Here is a 20826-nt window from a genome sequence, read left to right on the forward strand (position 1 = left end):
GCTTCAAAGATGAGAAAAATTATGTCAGTAATTTTAATATAAAAATGTTTTTAAAAATGGAAGGCTTCAAAAACTTTGTAGAAAATTTGCATCTTTTGAGTTCATTTTTCCATGAATTTTTTGAAGGCCCCTTTTCAAAGCTTATGTGAATCTAGGCACATAAAATGAAAATACAGCTTTGACTGACTCAAGCCAAGAAAACAAATCAGTTATTATATTGGCAACCATGTCATTCCGGTACGTTTTTGCCAAAGTACACAGTGTCTCTCCCTTCAATTAACTTCACATCTTTAACCTGCCCTGTGACCAAGGAGGAAAAAGAACCCAACTGCACAGGAGGCTACAAATATTAGAACCAGTGAGAAACTGTCTTTCTGAAAGATAGATTACAAAAAAGGCTGGGATGGGTGGAAAATAGCAAAAAACTGGTATCAGTTCTATCAAACAAGTTTTCCTACTGAGTTTGTCATTCTTGGCAAAGTCAGTTCTTCAAAGCAGTTGGAATAGTATTGTGGAAATATTAGCAGGTGAGGGGTGGAGAAGGCAGGTAAGATAACTAATTGAGGACCTTCTCAATGTTTACCCAAAACAAAGGCCAAAGAACAAGTAAAAGCTTCAAAGAGAATGGCATTCCCTTCGGTTCCCAGCAGCCCACTCAGCCCACTCGGAGATCAGAGGGCAGAGAAGAGAGTTGAGGGGGTTGAGGGGAAAGTTGGATAGGAATGGGGGCAGGGTGGGGATTGGGGCAGAGCAAGAAGGGCAAGAAAGCTTGCTGCCCAAAGGAAGAAAAAGCCATGGAACTTAGTTACAACGGCCAAATTGAGAGAGATGGGGTGACAGGTCTGGGGCTCTTTAGTGCATGAGGCTGGAGCTAAATTCACCACTGTCTGGGCCAAGGCTCAAGGACAGGCGCCAAACTCTCCCTTGACCTCCAGGAAACCTGAGATTCAGAGCGCAACCCAGTGCAGCAGAAATGTGGCACAGGGACTTGAACCGGCCCTTAGGCCCCTCTCCCTCTCCTGACCGAACCCCAAACAAAAGAGTCTAGAAGCAGGGAGACGCCTGCGCCTCGACGCGCAGGCCCGGGCGCAAGGGGTGAGGTGGGGGCACTGCCTCCTCTGCGGCCACTGCCACTGCAAAGGCCAGCGGCATCCCGGTCCCGCGCTGCGACCCGGCTAAAAACAGCGGCCCAGCCAGGGGCTCCTGTCAAACGGCCGGGTTGCATTTGCAAAGTTGATGGAGTTGGGGAGAAGTGCTGAGTTGCCCCTTCGGCTTCCACCCTAGAGGGAAGGCGACACCAAGAATCACAGCTCCCTTCGCTCGCACTGAGCCCTGCTCTGCAGATTGAATCTTTTTCCCTACTGTAACATCAGAGATACGGTCTGTCTTCTCAGTGTCCAGTTCAGCCTCAAACACTAAAAACAGGGGCAACTCGGGCCAGGAGCCAAAGTTCACTGGAAATACCACTAACTCTCCCCTCCAAAAAACAAGCACAGTCATTTGCTGGATTCCGGCCTTGGGAACCTTAAGGCAAGAGGCACGACTCTCCATCTGCCTCCGCTAAATTGGACCCTCCATCCCAACCCTGCGAATTGAGCAGCATTTGTCCAGTCTGGCACTGGGTCATCACCACCACACCAGGGTCCTTCCCCGAGGCGCACACGACGTCCTGCAGTTTACACCCACAAGCGGGCGCACACACACACACACACACATACACACCCCAAAACAAAGCCCCCAGGGAGCTCCTACCTCACCGCCGTGCCCATCGAAGATCCCGAAGATGGACGGGTGCGTCTTGTTGGCCAGATCCGTCAGAACTTCGAAGCGGTCCTCCATGTGGTCTCTGCGGCCCTGAATGGAGTACACCGCCACATTGTGGCTCTTGAACTCCCAGGTCTTGGAAAACTCGGCCTCCAGCACGTCGAGCCCCCCGAGTCGGTCGTTCTGCATGATCTCCGCCACCTTGCCCTTCACCATCTTCACGGCGTCCCGGCTGGACTTGACAATGGTCTTCACCTCGTCCGTGTGGAAGAAGTAACTCCACAGCGCCAAGCTGATGCACAGCAGGAAGAGCGTCTCGGGTCTCAGCAAGAAGTAGCGCATGATGCGACCCAGCAGAGACAGCAAAGTCATTGTATCCTCTATCATTTATTATCCCTAGAGCCCCAACCACCAGCAGCGACGCGCGCCCCGAAGGCTCGCCGGGTCCCAGAGCACTGCGGGGCCGGCCCGCGACGAGGGAGGCGGAGCGGCGGCCGAGGGTGGCGGGAGGGAGGAGGCGCGCGGAGCCGGTCAGGAGGCGGACGGGCAGGCGGCCCCGAACGGGCACCGGGAGCACAGGCAGTTTTCCTTTTGTCTCCCCGCTTCGGCGGCCCGGAGGCCCGTGCCCGCCGCCCGCGCCGCCTCCCCTCCCGCGCCCCCTTTGTGAGACCGCGGCGACGGCAGCAGCGGCAGCGGCCGCCGCAGCAGCAGCGTCGGGTGTCTCGGTGGAGTGAGAGGAATCGAGTGAAAGTTGCGCCGGGCGGGTCTGCCGCCGCGAGCAGGAGAGTTGGGGGACGCCGGCGCCCGCGCTGCCCCTCCGGGGGTGCCCCCTCGCGGCTCCCGAGAGCGATCGGCAGGTGAAGAGGCGCCGGGCGCGAGAGCCGGGCTGGCGAGGGCTGGCACGTCCCCTCGGTCGCCGCTGCAGGGGCGCCCCGAGACACCCGAGGGCTCCGATTCCTTCACACACACACCCTGGGGGCCCCAGAGAATAAAAGTTTTGCTGGAGCCTGGGCAAAGGCGGGGTACACGGCGCCCGGCAACGCGGCACGATCGGCGCTAAGCCGCAGGCGGCCGGCCCGGCTCTGCCTCACTCTCCCCGGCACCTCCAGCCTCGGCTCTGCTCGGCTCGGTTTTGCCTGCGAGCTCCCTCCTCGCGCCCCGGCTCGCGCTCGCCCCGCCCTGTGCGCTCGCCCCGCCCCGTCCCGCCCCCTCGAGCAGGGATTCGAGACCCTGCGATGCTCCCACCGAGCTGTCAGAGGCTAAGGAAGCTCTGCGCTGCTGGCGCGCGCTTGAAGCCCTGGGCGGGCCAGAGGAACACGGGGGGAGGCCACGGAGGCGTCCGCCGCCCGGCTCCTGCAGCTGGCCGTCCCCGCCGCCAGTGCGGCTCCGTGGTCAAGATAATGCGGACCCTGCCAGCCTTGGGCTTGGTTTCCTCGGAGCCGCAGCCGCTTGCTGGGAAGTAGAGAAGCGCACGTGAGCGTTCCCCCCTCCGGCAGGCTGCACCGTAGTGCGGTCCCGGCATCGCCAGGCATAAGGCAAGCGAGAAGGGACGCATTTCTCCCGCTTCGCAAAGCGAGACGGAGAAGCTCAAGTAGTTGGCGGCAGCCTGAGCGTTTTGCTACCGGGGCCTGCCGGAGTGGAAGGCCTCACGGCCTTCTCCTGCCCGAGAACCACAGAATGGGAGAACTCGAGTCACATCAAGCGTGCGCGTATGATCATCTCTGAAGCGGCAAGGAAGGTCTGGCCGCGACGCTGGGATCAGGAGTTTACTAAAGCCATGCCTAGTCGCAACCCTGCCACAAGGAGACAGGCAGCTTCCGAATGGAGCCGCGGGGCGAGGGCGGGCTGTGATTCTACCCTTTGGTATGAAGGTCCCTTTGACCCTCCTAAGCGGCGGCCTCCTGTCCCGCTTCAACCGTCGCAGGAAATGGCCTAGGGGCGAGGGTCTGTGAATAAGCGGGAGTGAGTGCGGGCTTCCAGAAGCCTTCAAACCTAACTTGAAATGTGGGAGGTGGGCATCTTCCTTGAAGGTGGGAATCGGTCCCAGAAGGGAACAGTGCGCAAGTCAGCTTAGACTACAGGGACCAGCGAGCCGTAAAGGGCGACAGTAACTCCGGCCACCCCTGTCCACGTACCAGAGTGCTGATCTGCCTCTGAAGCCGGCGGGCCTGGAGAGCAGAGGCTGTGCGATCCCAGCCAAGGCAGGGCCTGTCCCCTCAAGCAGTTCTGCCTTGCTGTGATCCGGGTTGTGTTTTGTGAAGTAAAATAAAAGGTTCTGGAAGGAAAAAACACCAAAATGTTCAGTGTTTAACTGCTCTAGTGGATTATGGGTGGTTTTCATTTCCTGTTTTAGACTTCTATTTTCCATAACTTTTCCAAAGTTGCCACAAAAGGCATAGATTTCCATCATAACCAGAAAAAAATGGGAATTTACACATTTAAATAGCATATACAGTATAATATCAATAGTAAAATCATAGAAAAGAGAAAGAAAATACAAAGAACTGTTGACAAATTGTGATTTTGACATGTAGGATACAGTCTCTTGTTCTGCTTTGCACTGCTCAGTGTTTTCCACCTAATAAATACAGAAAATAAAAGTCTAAAACAAATTGTGTGTTCAATAATGAAAGATTCCAAAATGAGGTAACAATTCAAAATCCTTTAGGAACTGTAAAAGAAGGTGATGCATTAGTGTTATTATTGATATAAGTTTTCAGGGGCAGACATTGTAGCATGGATGGTAACCGGCACTTGGGTCACCTCCATCACATATTGGAGTTCAAGTCCCACCTCTGGTTCAGATTTGGCTTCCTGCTGTTGCATGCTGTGGGAGGCAGCAGATGATAGCTCAAGCACTTGGGATTTTGCCACTTGCTAGGGACACCTGGATTGAGTTTCTGGCTCCTGGATTCAGATTGGCCCAGCCTCAGGTGTTTTAGGGCATTTGGAGAGTAAACTAGCAGATAGAAGGAGATTCTCTCTTTCTCTCTCTCTCTCTCTCTATCTCTCTCTCTGGCTCCCTTTCAAATAAAAATAAGCTTTCAAGTTTCCAATGTTTTTACTATAAATTAGCAAATCACTTATAGGTGTCTTATCAGTCTATATATGAATATGTTTATCACAAAGATTACAGAACTACAAGTCAAACTGGGCCATGGAATAGTAGTAAAATCAAACCCAGAGGCCCGCCAGGCCTGTCCACAACATTCCTGTATTGATAACCACACGATAGATGCTTAGGAAGAGCAGAAGCTCTGCTTCCCCATACCTAAGCAAAGAGGAGAAACTATCTTGCGGATCACTTTGCAAGTTAAACAGCAAGGCTCGACTTGATGAATTAACTAAGAAATCTACATATCCTGAGAATCTAAGGAGATATGTGTTGACATTTACATGTAAGTGGTTCATCCTGTGAAAAATCAAATAACTTTTTTAAGAATTATTTTATTTATTTGAAAGGCACAGTTAGAGAGAGGGAGAGACAGAGAGGGAGAGAGAGAGATCTTCTGTCTGCTGGCTCACTCCCCAAATGGATCAATGGTCAGGGCTGGACCAGACCAAAGCCAGGAGCTAGGATCTTCTCTCAGGTCTTCCACATGGCTGCAGCATCCCAATGTGCCTTCCCAGGCACATTGTCAGGGAGCCACATTGAAAGTGGAACAACCAGGACTCAAACTGGATGCCGGCTTTGCAGGCCTTGGCTTTACCTGCTATGCTACTTCAGCCCCCAGTAAAATAATTTTTCAAGCAGAATCTATAGGCACTTGTTTATTTATATTAAGAAATTCATGTAATTTACATTGTCAATTTTTAAAAAATGCCTAAATAAGTTTTTTGTTATAGTTTACTGTGCAACTTAATATACTGGGGCCAACACTGTGACATAGTGGGCTAACCTTCCATCTGCAGCGCTGGCATCCCAAATGGGTACCCATTCAAGTCCCAGATGCTCCTCTTCCAATCCAGCTCTCTGCTCAGGCCTGGAAAAACAATAGAAGATGGCCCAAGTGCTTGGGCCCCTGCACCCATGTGGGAGACCCGGAAGAGGCTCCTGGCTCCTGGCTTCGGATTGGCCCAGTTCCGGCCATTGTGGTCATCTGGGGAGTGAACCAGCAGATGGAAGACCTTTCTCTCTCTCTCTCTCCCTATATCTGTAACTCCGCCTCTCAAATAAATTTTTCTTTCTTCTTTTTTCTTTTCTTTTTTTTTTTTTTTTTTTTTTTTTTTTTTGACAGGCAGAGTGGATAGTGAGAGAGAGAGAGAGAAAGGTCTTCCTTTTCCCTGTTGGTTCACGTTCCAATGCCTGCCACGGCCGGCGCACCGAAGGCAGGAGCCAAGTGCTTCTCCTGGTCTCCCATGGGGTGCAGGGCCCAAGCACTTGGGCCATCCTCCACTGTACTCCCGGGCCACAGCAGAGAGCTGGCCTGGAAGAGGGGCAACCGGGACAGAATCCGGCGCCCCAACCGGGACTAGAACCTGGTGTGCCGGCGCCGCTAGGCGGAGGATTAGCATATTGAGCTGCAGCGCCGGCCTCAAATAAATTTTAAAAAATCATTGTAAAAAAGAAATTTAATGTATTAGAGAAATAAAAGACCTTCTTCTAGTGACTAACATTTGCAAATTTCTTGAGACTACAAAGGTTTTTTATGTATAGCAGCTTATTTCCATTCTCTTAACAATCCTCTGAGGCAAACAGAGAAGCTGTTGTCTCTATTTATGTATGTGAGGGAAGTGAGGCACAAAGATGTCAAATGAATATCATAGTTCAACAAATAACTCCATTCTTCGTATCACCAGTTTTGTACTCTAACATCCACACCGATTTCCTAGCGATGCTGAGATGACTAATCTAATTTTTACACTTCTGTGGTAACATTTCAGTAGATCTCTGCCATAGAAATCTCAAAAAGAATACATGGGTTCTTTCTTTTATTAATTGTTTTATTTCAAAGGCAGAGTGACAGAGAGTTAGAGAGACACAGAAATAGGGAGACAGAGATCTTCCATTCACTGATTCACTATCCAATTCGCTGCAACAAGCCAGGAACACAAAACACCAGCACTCCCACATGGGTGGCAGAGGCCCAAGTACTTGGGCCATCTTCCACTGCTTTCCCAGGGACATTAGCAAGAAACTTGATTGGAAGTGGAACAACTTAGACTGGAACCAGCACTCCTTTATGGTGTGGTGGCTTAACCCACTGCTCCATAACACCAGCCACAAAATACATGGAATTCTTATTCCACAATTTTGATTTTAGACTTTGGGACAAGCACTGCACTATGAATATTTCCCTTACTCATTGAAAATATCTGTGGGGCAGAAGCCAAGTGCCGGTAAACTGATCCAAAAGATCTGTTGCTAGTGAGATAGTGTCTAAATTTCACAGAGAGGAAAAAGGTAGGATAAGTGCACATTATACCAATGCTTTACTACTAAAGTAACATGGCAACGAATAGAGAGCTAATGACAATCCTAGGTTTTCATGAACTACAATAGTGATAAAATCCTTTCCAGGTAATTACCATTTTCAACTATGCAAGTAACTCATGTCAAACTTCTAACATAAATATATCACTTTTAAAAATTATTTTCAGAAGGGCCGGCCACTGTAGCATAGCAAGTAAAGCCGCCGCCTGCAATGCTGGCATTCCATATGGGTGCTGGTGTGAGTCCCAGCTGCCCTACTTCCAATCCAGTCCCCTGCTAATGAGCCTGGGAAAGTAGTGGAAGATGGCCCAAGTATTTGGATCCCTACACCCACGTGGGAGACCCAGAAGAAGCTTCTGGCTTCAGATCAGCTCAGCTATGGCCATTGTGGCCCTTTGGGGAGGGAACCAGCGGATGGAAGATCTCTCTCTCTCTGTATCTCTATCTCTCTCTGTAACTCTACCTTTCAAATAAAATAAATAAATCTAAAAAATATTTTCAGGCCGGCGCTGCAGCTCAATATGCTAATCCTCCGCCTAGCGGCGCCGGCACACCGGGTTCTAGTCCCGGTCGGGGCGCCGGATTCTGTCCCGGTTGCCCCTCTTCCAGGCCAGCTCTCTGCTGTGGCCCGGGAGTGCAGTGGAGGATGGCCCAAGTGCTTGGGCCCTGCACCCCATGGGAGACCAGGAGAAGCACCTGGCTCCTGCCTTCTGATCAGCGTAGTGCGCTGGCCGCAGCGCGCCAACCGCGGCGGCCATTGGAGGGTGAACCAACGGCAAAAAAGCAAGACCTTTCTCTCTGTCTCTCTCTCTCACTGTCCACTCTGCCTGTCAAAAAAATAAATAAATAAATAAATAATATTTTCAGAAAAAATTTTCATAGTTCTACCTCTTAAGTTTAAGGAATATTTTTAAAAAAGTTTTAACCAATGAATCTATTTTCCAGTAAGATGTTGCTCCATGATGCCCTCATCTATTTTTGTTTTTGCCACTTCATACGAAGTTATAAAACTCAAATGTAAAGTGATTTATCAGCTGAGCCTCTGAATGATGTATCTGATTTAAAAATCCCTTAAAATAATACATTTTAAGTAAAACTTTTATATGTATAGAAATTCTCTGCATATTTTTCAATTTTAATTAAATTAAAATTATCAGTCAGTTTAAGTTGTATTTAACAGAGTTACAGAGAGAGAGAAAGAGAGAAGCCTGGAGCTGCATTCAGATCTCCCATGCGGGTGGCATGAGCTCACTGGGATAGTGAAGCTATGGATGGACGATCTCCCTCATACACTGCCGCTGCTCTGCCTTTTTTTTTTTTTAAGGTGTATTTATTTATTTGAAAGGCAGAGCGTGAGAGGGAGAGAAAGATCATCCTTCCACTGGTTCACTGGTTTGGGGCCACAGTGGCCAGACAAGGGCCAGTTGGAAGCCAGGAGCTTCTTCCGGTCTCCCACATGGGTGCAGGGGCCCAAGAATTTAAGCCATCTTCTATTGTTTTCCCAGGCACATTAGCAGGGAGCTGGATCAGAAGTGGAGCAGCCAGTACTCAAACCCACGCCCATACAGGATGCCGGCGTAGCAGGTGGGGGCTTTACCCACTATGCCACAATACCGGCCCAGCTGTTCTACCTTTCAAATAAATAAATATAAAGAAATCTTAAAAACCTAAATCACATATGTCTGTATACCTGAATAATAATTTTTTTAGTTTTGCTTAGCTTTGACATTTATAAAAATGATATCTTACAATATATAATCCTCCAGTATGTGTTTTCTCACTATTTTATCTCTAGATCCTCCCATGTTGTTACCCATAGTTCAGTCATTTTTACTGCCATATAATAGTCCATTGTTTATGTATTCATCTTTCTATGAATTTTTAAATTCTAATTGTTCCTATTATGATCAATGATTCCATGAATGATTTTTTTTACTATCTCAGTGCACAAACAGAAGTTTCTCTAAGCTATAAACCTACAAGTAAAAATGCTGGGTAGTACAGAATAAAAATGTTCCACTTTACAATTTAAGGCCAAGCACACCAATATGGCATATGGAGTTTCCTAAGCAGGGATCTTAACTGCTATTATGAAATGCTCAGCCCTAAAACTTAGGGCAAAATTATTATTTTTTTAATTACATCTTTTTTTTTTTTTTTTGACAGGCAGAGTTAGACAGTGAGAGTAGAGAGAGACAGAGAGAAAGGTCTTCCTTCCATTGGTTCACCCCCTAAATGGCTGCCACAGCCGGCACGCTGCACGGATCCGAAGCCAGGAGCCAGGTGCTTCCTCCTAGTCTTCCATGCGGTTGTAGGGCTCAACCACTTGGACCATCCTCCACTGCACTCTCTAACCACAGCAGAGAGCTGGACTGGAAGAGGAGCAACCGGGACAGAATCCGGTGCCCCAACCAAGACTAGAACCTGGGGTGCCGGTGCCACAGGTGGAGGATTAGCCAAGTGAGCTGCGGCACTGGCCAGGGCCAAATTATTTTTGGAAATATATTATTCCCATTTACACTCCCACCAACAATATAATTGAAGTTTCTTAATGTAAGGGACCTTATAAATTCAATCTTAAATGTTACTAAATATTGGTCTTTTCCATAAATGGTTAGCCATGATCATAATTATTAAAACATATTAAATCTTCAGTGCTTCTCATAAAACCTTTCTAGATACCAAATTTAATAGTCTTCTAATTTAAATGTCCCTTGTATGAAAAATGGATGCTTTAGTAGAACAGCTAAGAAAATAAATTGATCTGTTTAAATACAATAATATATCAATTTGGACTTAGTTTAATATTTCAGATTTTCTGTAAAATGAAAACCAACATGACAGACACCAATTTTGACCAAAAGCCCAATGTTGCTTTCTAGAACTCAGGTTTTTATAGTAATTACTGAGATATATCAAGGATAGTTGTTTTCTGAGTAAAACTTTTATATTATTGTACCAAATCTATTTACATAAACCATACCTACCCATTCCCTAGAATCCTTCATTTAATTTTCCTAGGCTTCTCTCAGATAATCGTCAAGCATGCTTCCTAAATTCTAATGTTAATCTAAAGCATTTCATGTATTTTTGTATGCTAACCAACAGACATCAATATTCTTGACAATTTGTACCATGAAACACTGGGAGAAATTTGTGGTGCATCCGCTGATGACAAAATACAGCATAGGTAGGAAAACAAAATTCTGCTTCTCTCCCCAAGGGAGGTAGGAATATTTTTTTCTTTAGAGCAACTCAAAAGGAAGAAAATAACAGTCAAACTCAAGAACACAACTAACTCTGGTAGTCTTGAAGTAAAGTAAGAATATTGTCCTTGAGAGTTGTTGCAGTTAATTCAAGCTTGATGCCCAAGATAGACTAAGCGTAATACCCCATTCTTATGTCTTCATTCTTATTCTTATGATTTAATTACTTGAAAGTCAGACTGACAGAAAGAGAGAGAGAGAGATAAATCTTCCATCCGGTTCATTTCCCAAATGCTCACAATATCCAGGGCTGGTCCAGGCCGCAGCCAATAACCAGGGGCTCCATCTGTATCTCTCACGTCATGGCAGGGCCCCCTGCACCTGAATCATCATCCACTGCCCTTTTAGACACAGTAGCCAGAAGCTGGATTGGAAGTCAAGGTGCTGAGACTCCAAAGGGACTCTGATATAGTACACAGGCATCCTAAGTGGCACCTAAACTAGTAGAATCAACTCAAATTCTTATATTCCAAATTGTGATAGCTTCCCTGTGCACCCCGAGAGTGATTCTGATTTGCTACAGTTTTCCTGTGTTCCCTACATGGGTTCCATTCAAAACACTTGCTTTATGTTGAGATCACTGGAAGAAAGACTAAATGTGAAACTCTGAGTACACTGAATATAAGATTATTCACAAAAGATTCCTGTAGCTTTCTTCTTGGTATGTTTGGTAGCTCAGCGGAAAATCTTTATTTACACAATAACTCGAGGGTTTATTCCTGTCTATATATGATGCATCAGATAAAGTTTTTTTTTTTTTAAAGATTTATTTATTTGTTTATTTGAAAGTCAGAGTTACACAGAGAGAGGAGAGGCAGAGAGAGAGAGAGAGGTCTTCCATCCGAACGGTCACTCCCCAGGTGGCCACAACAGCCGGAGCTGCACCGATCTAAAGCCAGGAGCCAGGAGCTTCTTCCAGGTCTCCCACACAGATGCAGGGACCCAAGGACTTGGGCCAACTTCTACTGCTATCCCAGGCCATAGCAGAGAGCTGGACAGGAAGTGGAGCATCTGGGTCTCAAACCGGCGCCCATATGGGATGCCAGCGCTTCAGGCCAGGGTGTTAACCCACTGCACCACAGTGCGGGCCCCAGGTAGAGATTTTTATGACTCAAAAAGTCGTGTGCCCTAAGGTTGCATACAGGTGAAGGGAGGGAGGACATGTGTCCATTTCCATGCAATTTCAAATGAGTTCCTCTTTCCTGGCTCTTTTGGTGCTTCAGTAGCCTCCAGCGTTCCTTCATCACTACCTGAGCCCAAGCTGCCTAGGATAGCTTCCTGTACTGTGACCATGACCCCTGATTCACCATAGCTTTGCTTGCGAAATAGCTGGTCAGTCTCTTGTCTCCAGCGATACCTGTGCTGATGAGAACTCCTTAAAAGGCTTCCACTTGGGGGCAATACTGTGGCACAGCAGGTTAAAGCCCCAGCCTGCAGCACTGGCATCCCATATGGGAACCAGTTCAAATCCTGGCTGCCCGAATTCCAAGCCAGCTCCCTGCTGATGCACTTGGGAAAGCAGCAGAGGATGGCCCAAGTCCCCAAGGAAGCTCCTGGCTCCTGGCTTTTGATCTGCTCAGCTCCAGCTGTTGCAGCCATTTGGGGAGTGAACCAGCAGTTGGAAGACTTACCTCTCTCTCTCTACCTCTCTCTGAAACTCTCTAATAAATTTAAAAAGAAAAAAGGCTCCTCTCTTCTCACACAGCCCTCCAAGGTGTTATACTTCCACAAATATTTCCCAAATAACATAATTTTAATGGATTCCAATCATTACAAACACCTCATACTTATCCCAATGATGGAGATGACTCTTTGGTCCCTTTGCAGGCTTAGAACTCCCAGAAATTAACCACATACCTTAAATCCACATCTTGGACTAAATATTATAGTGTCTAAGATTCCATATGACAGACATTAGTCAGGGTCAAGTATAATAAGTTCTTACTGTACTGAATTCTAATTATATTTCTTTTCTACTTCTCAATTTTTTGTATGACTCACATATTTCCAGCTACCTTAAAACCTCTTATCTTCTTTTTCTCCTTATTAACAAGTCTTCTTATATTAATGATGTGCTAGTAAATGTTTAACCACCTGCTCTTTAGATTGGGAGATAAGGACGAAGACTGGTGTGTTTCTGTGATATAAACAAGCTATCCCACTGAACATAAAGTTGGAAAGAGTTTCTCAGTAGGACACTATTATGTACTATTTCCAAGGATTCAAAGGATGTAAATAACTTTAAGAGCACAGATAACAGAAACATTCAGTAAATAATTGATGTTTGGGGGTGATTACTACCTTTTCAATATAGTTTACTGAATTATAGGTTTATAAAATTTAATAGTGCCTGTGTTTGGTGCTGGCAAACTATTTTCTGCTGGAGGAATATGTGTGTTCTAGATATTGCCTGTTGAGCTTTAACATCATTTCGACACTCTTCTAAGTTCTCTTCCTTCCTATCATGGGAAATAGAAGAATAAAAACTGCATTTCCCAGGATCTCTGGCAGACAGAATGTTGAAAGTAATTTAGGGTTTACTGACCTTCTGTGAGATGATCGTATTTGAGATCTGGAAGGCAGAAGAGAGTCAAAAATCCTTCTTCCTACAGCTCTGTTAGCTGATGTTCAAGTTCTGGTAAACTGAGTGAGTGGCCAACCCAGATTATCTAAGTTTGCAGTTTTGTGGAAGCTAGAAAGCTGCCTAATGACTGGCCCTGACTTCAGCTACCCAGGACCTTACTATGCTTTTGTGAGTATCTAATTCCTTGTGTTAAATGTTATTTTCCAGGGCTGGTGCCATGGAGTAGCGGATAAAGCCACTGTCTGCAGTGCCAGCATCCCATATGGGCACTGGTTCTAGTCCCACCTGCTCTACTTCCAATCCAGCTTTCTGCTAAGGCCTGGGAAAGCAGTAGAAGAAGATGGCCCAAGTCCTTGGGCCCCTGCACCTGCTTTGGAGATGCACAAGAAGCTCCTGGCTCCTGGCTTTGAATTGGTGCAGCTCTGGCCGTTGCGGCCATCTGGGGAGTTACCCATCGGATGGAAGACCTCTCTCTCTGCCTCTGCCTCTCAAATAAATGGGGGATCTTAAAAAAAAAAAGTCATTTTCCTAGAAGTATCTGAGGTGTTTCATTGACTGTTGCACTGAATTCTCACAGAACACATACTTGTGGTGTCTGCTTGTTTTCTTTATGTGACGTTCAAAGGAAGCATCAAAATAATCACCAGCACAGGTCTAGTTAATCTCTTTCCCTATATGGTTTTTCACTCTAAATTTTCTCTAATGTTACTTGACATTTCATTCGCATCCTGAGATGTGGCTGTCGTATAAATCAATTACTACTCTATATTTTTTTTCAATAGATCCTCTGGAAAGGTCAAGGAAAGAAATGCTCAGTTAAGTGAGAGGAAAATGAAAATAACAACTCTTCACTTCTATTATTACTGTTTATAACATCAGAAGCCTGATAGTGAAGAATGGCTAATCATTTTCTGCTATTTGTTTTTAATTTATACCAATTCTTTAGTCTATTGGAATGCCCCATTTCTGAAAAAGGCAAACAAAATTGCTATTTTCTTTTAATGGTACCTAGAGAAAAGAATCATGGGCTTTACCTTGTGATTCTACTACATACACTATTTAAAAATTTCTTTTCAGAAATTACTTCTTACAATATAAATCAATTTATATGCATTTTTTATTTTGTCAGGGGGCCAGGGAGAGAAGAGGAGGGACAAAAATGGAGAAGTTATTGCTATGAGATAAAATCTAGTTTTCACTCTTCTCCTATAAACATCTTTTCTTTTTATCTTCATAGACTTTATCCTTTTCTTCAAGTCTCTCTTCCAGTCATATATTTTGTTTTGTTTTCCCATTATAGTCAGCAAGCCTTAGCACGTCTCTTTTCCAACCTTTTCTTGACCACAGAACAGTTTTCATTCCTGAAGGAAGTCTTCTGTTTCAGAAAACAAAGCCCATGTAATTATCTTGCAGGCAAAAACCATTATATACGTTCCCAGCTATTCCACCAGTCTTCCCTTATCATTTCCTTCTGCTCTCTTTGTGTCTGATAATGCATGTGCTCATACTGAGCTACTATCATCTGTATCGTCTGATTATAGACATTGTGAAGGCTCATCATGCTTTAATGTTTCTCATAATCTCTATTCAGAGGATAGCAAAGTCTCTCAAGCAATGCAATATGTAAAGAAGCCTATGGATGGGCAATTAAATGTTCCACTTCTTTGCTCACCTTGCAGATTAATTTACTGATTTTTATTTTATTTCAACCAATGGAATCAAACCAATGCAAATAAGTTAGAACCAAAGATAATTTACTGAATGATCTTAATCCAAAAATGAATGGCCTAATTTTGAAGTAGTTCACCTCAGGGGAAACTTATTTGGAGGAAGAGATGGGGGGTGGGAGCAATATGAGATCATAGCAATAAGAGAAAATTGAAAAATTTTTGAAGAAAATTAGCTCAATTGTGAGAATAAAAAGTAACAATTTTAGTTTTATAGTAAAAAATAAAAGGACATAATAAAAAATAGAGATAATAATAGAGTTGGAATTTTTCTCAAGATTTGGTTAAAGGTAAAAAAATTCTCTCTACATTTGTCACCCTAGAAGTTTCCATCCATGGCTAAGACATGAGTTACCCTGCTTACAGTATTGGTTCCTAAATGCATTTGGAGTCACATCTCTCCTTGAGGTTCTGCATCCAACATTTCTGCAAAAAGTCACCTCAAAGTCAGTACATTCAAAACTAAGTTCATGACCCCGCTCAAGTGCTCTTTCCCTCTGCAAATGGCACTGTGTATCCATTTGCACTAGCCAGAAATCTAGACGTTATTCTTGATTCCTTTCTTTTCTGTCATATCCAAATCACCAAATCCTGTCTATTTGACCTGCTATAACACTAATGTAATCCACTGCAGCCCTAACTCTCATCCATCATTTCCCATCTGGAACACTGCCATAACCTTCCAGTGTAGTCATACTTTGTCAATTCCCTATGCATACAGCAACCAGGGAAGAGAGCTGATGGGAAGGTGGGGGATGAGTGTGCTGTATAAAAATAAGAGAAAAATCATAAACCTGTGATTTTTAAAGTAAAAAATTCAATCCTGCAACAATCTGACTTAAAATCCTTGCATGACTGCTATTGTTCTTGGAATAAAGACAAAAAAGTTTTTATGAAGGCCCTTCTCTCTTCATCAGACTTACTCCATACCACCTGCTACCTCCGCCCATCCTCTTCAGTTATATTGCCTACCTACAGTTCCTATAAAACACCAAGTTCTCTTCCAACACAATGCCTTCTTTTCCTGAAGTTCCGCAGCACTGGAAGGCACACTTTCACAAGCCCACTCTCCTGCCACATTCTTCTTTGTTAACTATTACCTCTTTGTCCTCAATTCATATATCACTTTCTCAACTCTCTTTCACAATTCATCCATGTAAGTGTGATATTTCCTTCCCCCTTTCATGGCAATCTGTACTTGTACTTCAACATGCTCATCCAAATTGTAAATATGTATTTGTTATGATTTTTTAAATTAACATCTGTTTTCACCCACTCCCGATATAAATGCTCCATGTGGCCATCTGGGGAGTAAACCAGCAGATGGAAGATCTGTCTCTCTCTCTCGCTTTCTCACGCTCTCCCCTCCCTCTCCTTAACTCTTTCAAATAAATACCTTATCTTAAAAAAAAAGAGCCTGCACATGAATTTTTAGATTTTTTTTCATAGTTTCCAAGACACAGAAGAAATCAAGATGTCATTTTAGTAGGTGAATTGCTAAATTGATATATGCAGAGAATGGAATATTATTCACAGCTAAAAGAAATGAACTATCAAGCCATGAAAATATATAGGGGAAATGTAAATGTATATTTCTCAGCAGAAGTCAATCTTGGGAGCCGGCGCCGTGGCTCACTTGGTTAATCCTCCACCTTGTGGTGCCGGCATCCCATATGGGCACCGGGTTCTGGTCCCGGCCGCTCCTCTTCCAGTCCAGCTCTCTACTGAGGCCCGGAAAGGCAGTGAAGGATGGCCCAGGTGTTTGGGTTCCTGCATCTGCATGGGAGACCAGGAGGAAGTACCTGGCTCCTGGCTTCAGATCGGCGCAGTGTGAGCTGTAGCAGCCATTTCGGGGGTGAACCAACGGAAGGAAGACCTTTCTCTCTGTCTCTCTCTCTCACTATCTAACTCTATCTGTCAAATAGATTTTTAAAAAAAGAAGTCAATCTTTACAGGCTTAACAGCTTTTTTTTTTTTTTAGGCTTAGGGAGTAGAGTTTTATTGTTAGCCCATGCCTAGCTGGGTGCAGAACTGCCCTTGCCATTTTGGCTACCACAGGCCTCCTGGGAGAATAGGCAGCAAAAACCTTGGGGCTTAACAGAATATTCTTAAAAAGGTGGAACTATGGAAATGGTAAAAGGATCAGTGGTCTTCAGGCATCAACGGAAACAAAAGGATGCACAAGTGGTACACAGAGGGTTTTAAAGACAGTGGAATTTTTCTGTATGATATTAAAATGTGGATGCATGTCATTTAAATTTGTCCAAACCTATAGAAAGCACAACACCCAAAATGAACCCTAATATAGACTATGTACTTTGGGTGATAATGATGTACTAATGTAGTTCATTGATTGTAACAAATGTACCATTACAGCAGAGGAGTTTGATAGAGTAGGCTCTGTGTATGCAACAGGGAATATATGAGAAATCTGTGTACCTCTGCTCAGTTATGCTGTGAACCTAGAGTTACTAAAAATAATCACACATACATATTGTGTGACTAGGTAAGTTATCTTTCTTTACCTCAATTTTCTCTTCTGTAAAATGGATATAATTATTGTTTACATTATTTTCCTCTGAAGTATAAAAATCTGTGTGTGTGTATGTGTGTAAAGACTATCATTTGGAGAGTAGATATTTTCCCCACCTTGTCACTTACCTTTCCATTGTTTATGAGTTGAAATAAAATGAGCTCCATTTGATTTTGTTTTTTTGTTGTTTATCACATGGGTTACTGTAAAGATTACATGAGCTAATATATACAAGGTATTTATAACAGTGTCTGGCACTAGTGAAATATTATTAGTTGGAGGTGATGCATAGGTACAATAAGTTTATAGGCAACTCTTGTACACATGGGGAAGAATATGTTAGGATCCTGTATAGCACAAGGCACTGGGAGGATTTTTAGAAGAATAAAATATATCAGGTTAGAAGGAACACAAAGGGTTCATGAAGGAGGGGCTGGGGGAGTTGGAGACAGGAGGATTTTGACACGAAGAAAAAGAACTCTGGAGTAGTGGAAGTAGACTTCAAGAAAGAATAAATGACATTCATTTTGATTGCTTACATTGCTTCAGAAAGAGGAAAGTTTAGAGAACTAGCAGGAAATAAACAATACTAATTAACTGGCTTTGCATTTTGAAGACCTTTAAATAAGTTTATATTATTTCATTGGCCATACATAGACAGTAGTAGTTTTTTAAAGAACAACAACATCAGACGTGTGGTTAAGAAAGGATGATGAAATTAACTCAAATCCATCATCATTATAGGAAGATACTCAAAAGTTAGACCTTATATTTGCATATACATGTTCACAACAGCACCATTCACAATCGCTAAAAGGAGGAAGCAACCCAAAGGCCTATTAACATATGAATGGATAAACAAAAAGTGGTATACACATACAATGGGATATTGCTCAGACATAAAGAGGAAGGACATCTTGTCACAAGCCACAACATGAATGAAACTTGAACACTAAGTGAAATAAGACAATCACCAAAAGAAATATACTGAATGATTCTGTTTATCTGATGTTAGAGATTGAACAGAACTTGGCTCCTCAATCTCATGAAGATTCTTAAACCCTAAAGTCTTATGTCAATGGTTAATGGATTAAGGGTAGAGACTTCATCTAATAATGGCCTCTGGTAGGTGAATCCGGTGGAAGCATGCCTTCAGAAGATAGTTCTCAAGAGAGGGTTGCTTCATTAAGCTAAGTTCAGTTCAGCTTCCCTTCCTGCTCCCTGGCTCACCGTGTGACTGTTCCTCTGCACCTGCTCTGCCATGCCAGTCTCCAGCAGATATCAGACTAATAGGACCAACTGAGCCTGAACTATGGGCCTCCAGACTGTAAGCCACAACCATTCTCCTTCCCAAGAAGCTCCTCTCAGGTCTTTAATACCAGTAATGAGGAGCTAATACTTGCAAGTATTTAAAGTATATTCATAGAAAAACAAAGTAGAATGGTGGCTACCTGGGGTGGGGGCAGGGAATGGAGAGCTGTTTAATGAGTAAATGAGTATAGAGTTTCAAGTCTCTAAGACGGAAAAGTTCTGGAGATCTGTTTCACAACAATGTGACTAGACATAACACTACTGAACCACTTAGAAATGGTTAAGATGGTAAATTCTGTTATGTGTTTTTTACCACAATGCAAAGAATATTTACTTATTCTTTGCTGTTGGTGGCTTCAGCATTTCCCATTATTGAACTAATACAGAGTCTTTTTTGAAAGAACTGTTAACCTAATCAACACTCATTCACGTACAGGTAGTGTCACATGAGTCTTCCCTGGAAGCAGACTGATAACATCTGGAATTAACACCTCCACAGTTAAAGTTCTATGGAAGTCACACTTGAACTAATACGTGTTTAGTATCAGAGCATCTATCAGGACAATAAGAAATGGTAGAACTCAGTGCTTGTAGCATCCGAACATGATATGACTGCATTTAGCACAGATGTTGAAATCATGGTTATACTCTCAGAGAGAGAAAGCTGCAAGCAAACATAAAGCAAGTACAAAATAGCACTACATTGTGATTGAAAACACCACTTCATGAAAATGTGGAGACCAATCCATGCTTGCTGCATGAGAATTCAGGCAAGAGGTGGAGAGAAGGCCTGATTGCTGAGATTATGTCTGAATCTAATTTTTAAATATCCATAGCCAAGACAAAAGTACATCCAGTGGTTTAGGAGCTCAAAAGGGGAGTCTGTTCTTATTTGGGTTTCATCTCTAAGGTACATAACTACTGAACAATAAAGCCTCCTCCTGCACACACATGATTCTCATGGGGGAGCAGGGGGGAAAGAAGAGAGAAATAAAAAAAGAAAAGCCCAATTAAGGGGGAGATGCTGGTTAATAAGACAGATTTTTAAGCCTCCCCCCCTTTTTTTTAGAAATAGAAATGCAGGACCAGTGCTGTGGCATAGTGGGTAGAGCTGCCACCAGCAGTGCCAGCATCCTATATGGGTGCTGGTTCGAGTCTCAGATGCTCCACTTCTGATCCAGCTCCAAGCTTATGGCCTGGGAAATCAGTCGAAGATTGCCTAAGTCCTTGGGCCCCTGCACCCACATGGGAGACCCAGAAGAAACTCCTGGCTTCGCATCAGCCCAGCTCCAGCTATTGTGGCCACTTGAGGAGTGAACCAGCAGATGGAAGACTTCCCTCTCTCCTCTCTGCCTCTCAAATAAATACATTAATAGAAGGAGGAGGAGGGGAAGGAGGAGGAGGAGGAGAGGGAGACAGAAAGAGAGAGGAATAGGGAGAGAAAGAGGAGGAGGGGAGAGGGAGAGAGAGAGGGAGAATAAGAAGAGGATAAGAGGAAGAAGAAGGAAGAGAAGAAGAACAACAAGAAAAGGAGGAGGAAGAGGAAGAAGAGGAGGATGAGGAGGAAGAGGAGGAAGAGGAGGAGGAGGAAGAGGAATAAAAAGAGAAGGAGGAGGAAGTCAAAACTCCCTTATAAAAAAAAGTCAATCCATCTTTTTTTTCTTTTTTTATGTTTTGCTCTAGTAAGCTTGGCAGACAAAAAGAGGGAAGAAGAAGGCGATGGAGAAAAAAGAAAATGGAAAAAGACCCTTGCACTCTCGAGACCTCTATTCCCTGCCCCAGCATGGCCCCCAGAGCTCATTCAGTGGAATCGAGGCTGCCCGGCAGACATTCCACTTCGATGTGGAAGGTCTATACTGATGGGAAGGGACAAACCTGAAATTTGGGATGGAACAGAGGGTTTCCAGAGAGCATGAACACCAATGGGCACCTGGAGGGAAGGAAAGGGTCATATGAATTCCTGAGGACTAACCACCAAGTTCATGACCTTCAGAGCCCAGGTCAGGTTCTGGGGCCCAAGCGTAGGACAGAGGGAGGAGATGCCACCACCAAAAGATACCCACAGCCCCAGGGTGTAACCATAGGTGAGCAGGCCTGGGCACAAAGCCTGGCAAGTGAGATCTGCACCAAGCAGGCAAGATCACCAAATGGCCTAAGATCCTGGAAAACTGGGTTGCTTTATAACCTGGGGCCAACTCTGTGGAGTA

The 20826-nt window shown here is 44.4% G+C and overlaps 1 protein-coding gene and 1 long non-coding RNA gene across 3 annotated transcripts in view; one reads left to right on the plus strand and one right to left on the minus strand.

Moving 5' to 3' along the window:
• Positions 1 to 2887, minus strand: part of PPM1L (protein phosphatase, Mg2+/Mn2+ dependent 1L) — a 350431-nt gene extending 347544 nt beyond the window's left edge. Inside the window, exon 1 of one of the 2 annotated variants that reach the window (XM_002716344.6) lies at positions 1753 to 2887. In XM_002716344.6, coding sequence (XP_002716390.1) covers positions 1753 to 2151 — 399 coding nt within the window. In that variant the 5' untranslated portion in view covers positions 2152 to 2887. The remainder of the gene's footprint in view (positions 1 to 1752) is intronic. The other variant, XM_089332146.1, reaches the window with a different exon arrangement.
• LOC127493952 (uncharacterized) lies at positions 2776 to 13567 on the plus strand. Its single transcript, XR_016233227.1, has 2 exons — positions 2776 to 3627; positions 13256 to 13567. It is a non-coding gene; the product is annotated as an uncharacterized LOC127493952 (long non-coding RNA).
• The last annotated feature ends 7259 nt before the right edge of the window (positions 13568 to 20826 follow it).

Source organism: Oryctolagus cuniculus, chromosome 4 (genome assembly GCF_051225735.1).
Source record: "Oryctolagus cuniculus isolate XC-2025 breed Fujian yellow rabbit chromosome 4, ASM5122573v1, whole genome shotgun sequence".
NCBI classification, from domain to species: domain Eukaryota; kingdom Metazoa; phylum Chordata; class Mammalia; order Lagomorpha; family Leporidae; genus Oryctolagus; species Oryctolagus cuniculus.